This window comes from Propithecus coquereli, unplaced genomic scaffold (assembly GCF_000956105.1).
Source record: "Propithecus coquereli isolate 6110/MARCELLA unplaced genomic scaffold, Pcoq_1.0 Scaffold69, whole genome shotgun sequence".
Taxonomy (NCBI): Eukaryota; Metazoa; Chordata; class Mammalia; order Primates; family Indriidae; genus Propithecus; species Propithecus coquereli.
The window spans coordinates 2,086,805-2,089,333 of record NW_012152951.1 but is presented as its reverse complement, the minus strand read 5'-3'; the positions used below and the strand labels follow the sequence as shown (position 1 = coordinate 2,089,333).

The following is a 2,529-nucleotide window of genomic DNA, read 5'->3' as shown; positions in this document are numbered from 1 at the left end:
TACAATGTGCCCTTTGGGCACCTCAGAAGGATTCTCCAGTCCCCTAGGGATGCTGTCTATCTACCATTTTATTCCTCCAGGCATAACACCTGCTCTCACTTTGCTCCTCAAAGTGTGGTCCAGAGAGTAGCACCATCAGAACTACCTGGGAGCTTGTAAGAAATGCAGATTCACGGGCCCTACCCCAGAGTCCAGCTTCACTTTAATCGGATCCACTGTGATTTCTGTGCACATGAACGTCTCACAAACACTGCTCTGGAGGATACACCGAGCTCTTACAGATCTGGATCATTTTCCTGTCCCTTCTATGTCATTTTACTCTGTCTCTAGTTTACTTAGAATCATGACATTTCTGCATCACAGAATACTGCAGATGGACTGCACTGTAGAGATGAATCAATCCAACCCCTTCATTAATGGATCAATAAGTTGACCAAGGTTAAATCTACTCACTGATGAAGAGGAAGGTCCGGAATTTCTACAAGCTTAGTTATCATATAGCTCATTTACTTTGGGAATTCATAACCTATGTTTTCAGCTACAAGTAGCTCTGTGGATTACCACTGACTATTTTTAAACACTGAAAACCCCACACATATTTTAACAGAAATACACTCAGTGCCCAGTTCATAATCTCAGAACATCTAGCACTCTGAAGTATATAATAGCACTATTCAGTAACATTCAACCCTGAGACTTATATAATGAGTGCATTATAACGTGAAGAACCATCAAAAGTCAACCACTGCACACATTCGTGTATGCCCACCTTGGGCTCACCCTTGATTTTATTAGTAAGGCCACGGCTTAAATGTCTGTGCTTGATTCCTGGTATAAATCACAACTTCACTTCTCTCGTCAATTGATTGCAGTACACCACTGAGCCCTAACAGCTTATTTGAGAGCTGCGGCTATGATAGCCCCAAGAACTACATTTTTCAGGGCTGGATCACTCTAGGACAGTGGTTCTCCAACTTTAATCACCAGTGGAAAAGCAGCTTTTTGGGCTACCTTCAGAGTTCATGATTCAGTAGGCCTGGGATGGGGCCCAAGAATTTGCATGTCTAACAAGTTCCAGGTGATGTCGGTGTGGCTCTCTGGGGACCACATTTTGAGAACCACTGCTCTGGTACCTGCTAATTGTGGACTGGCCCATGTAAGACTTGTAGAAGTCCCAGACCTCTTGTTAAAAAAGACTTTTCATCTTGAGAGGAATAATTATCTCTACCTGCTTCCTGAACCACCAATTTGTAGGTGGGCTCTGATGTGCCCTTACCTGTCTGACAGGTATAACCCATGCCCCTGGCTTGCTACATCATAGCTTAACTTCTCTGCTCCTGTTCCTCCTCTTGGTCCAACCCTTCCCTTTCCCCTTGCCCTGGTCTCTCTCCGATTCACTCTCATTCTTTCTCATCCAGCCGTATGCTTCTTTCTCTGCGTATTGTCAAGCTGAGCCTTAAGTCTCATCCTGTTCCTCTGCACCTGATAGACTCCCATCCCACCTAGCAATTGGCTCACTGTGACCCAGGTTCAGGTCTTCGTCCCTTGAAACTTCATCCTGCTCCCTCCTTTCTCTGAGGCTGCATCTATTTGAGCAGTTGCCCAAATTCTTTTCAATTTGACTTCACTTCCTCTCTTAACCTTGACAGGATTTAACTCTGAGTTCCACCAAATCTGAGGAAATAAACTTCCTAAAGCCTAGCACTAGATCACTACCTGGATTCCATCATTTGTTCATGATATTATTTCCAAGTACAGAACTGGAACAGGAACAATTCTTGGTCAAACCGCCACTACAAGTGCAACCGAGATTAGCGCAAGGCTTACCGTGAATGAACCACAGCATCTGAAACCCTTTCTCATTGAAGCCAACCCCATCGGTGTGGAACAGCACTTGAAGCTGGGAGCCTGTGGTACTCCCTGGAGGGGGCAGGCTGTCTCCGCAGTAGCGCCCCATCCTCTGCGGTCCATCGTAGAGCTGAAATCAAAGAGAAACGTCCCGGTGGAGAAGCACTTCCCATGGTTTGTCAGCTGGAAAGAAAGCCAAGTCTACCCACGTAGCAAAGACTGTTCCTTGGTTCAAAAGCTGGAGGTAAATCTGTCGAGGTGGATTGAGTACAGGAGGCTCAACATAAGAATTAAAAGTAGATAATTGGATAGAGACGGTTTTAGAGATGGATCTGATTCCTAAGCGCAATAAATTTGGAAATCCAACTATTAGTTTTTGGCTTTATGTCAACCTAGCAAGTCCAAAGTATAGTCCAGGCAGAGAATAGGGAAATGGTCGACCAAACCAGCTGCCTTTGTGTATTAATGACACACAGGAGATGCTCAATGAATAGCAGCTACATAATTGCAAGATATAATTTTCTACATAAACACTCCCTGTAAAAAAAAATCAGACACTTTAAAAAGGCATGAAAAAGGAAAATGCAAAGATTAATCCCACTGAAGATAACATTGTGTTAATACCAGAAATTCTCTTGTTGATATTTTTCATTTGCATATATGTGTGTGTTTGTGTGTGTG

General features: G+C 43.7%; 1 protein-coding gene across 1 annotated transcript in view; it reads right to left on the bottom strand.

Moving 5' to 3' along the window:
- CUBN (cubilin (intrinsic factor-cobalamin receptor)) overlaps window positions 1-2,529 on the bottom strand; it is a 259,342-nt gene that overhangs the window by 151,165 nt on the left and 105,648 nt on the right. The window contains exon 28 of the mRNA XM_012660902.1: window positions 1,828-1,978. Coding sequence (XP_012516356.1) covers window positions 1,828-1,978 — 151 coding nt within the window. The remainder of the gene's footprint in view (window positions 1-1,827; window positions 1,979-2,529) is intronic.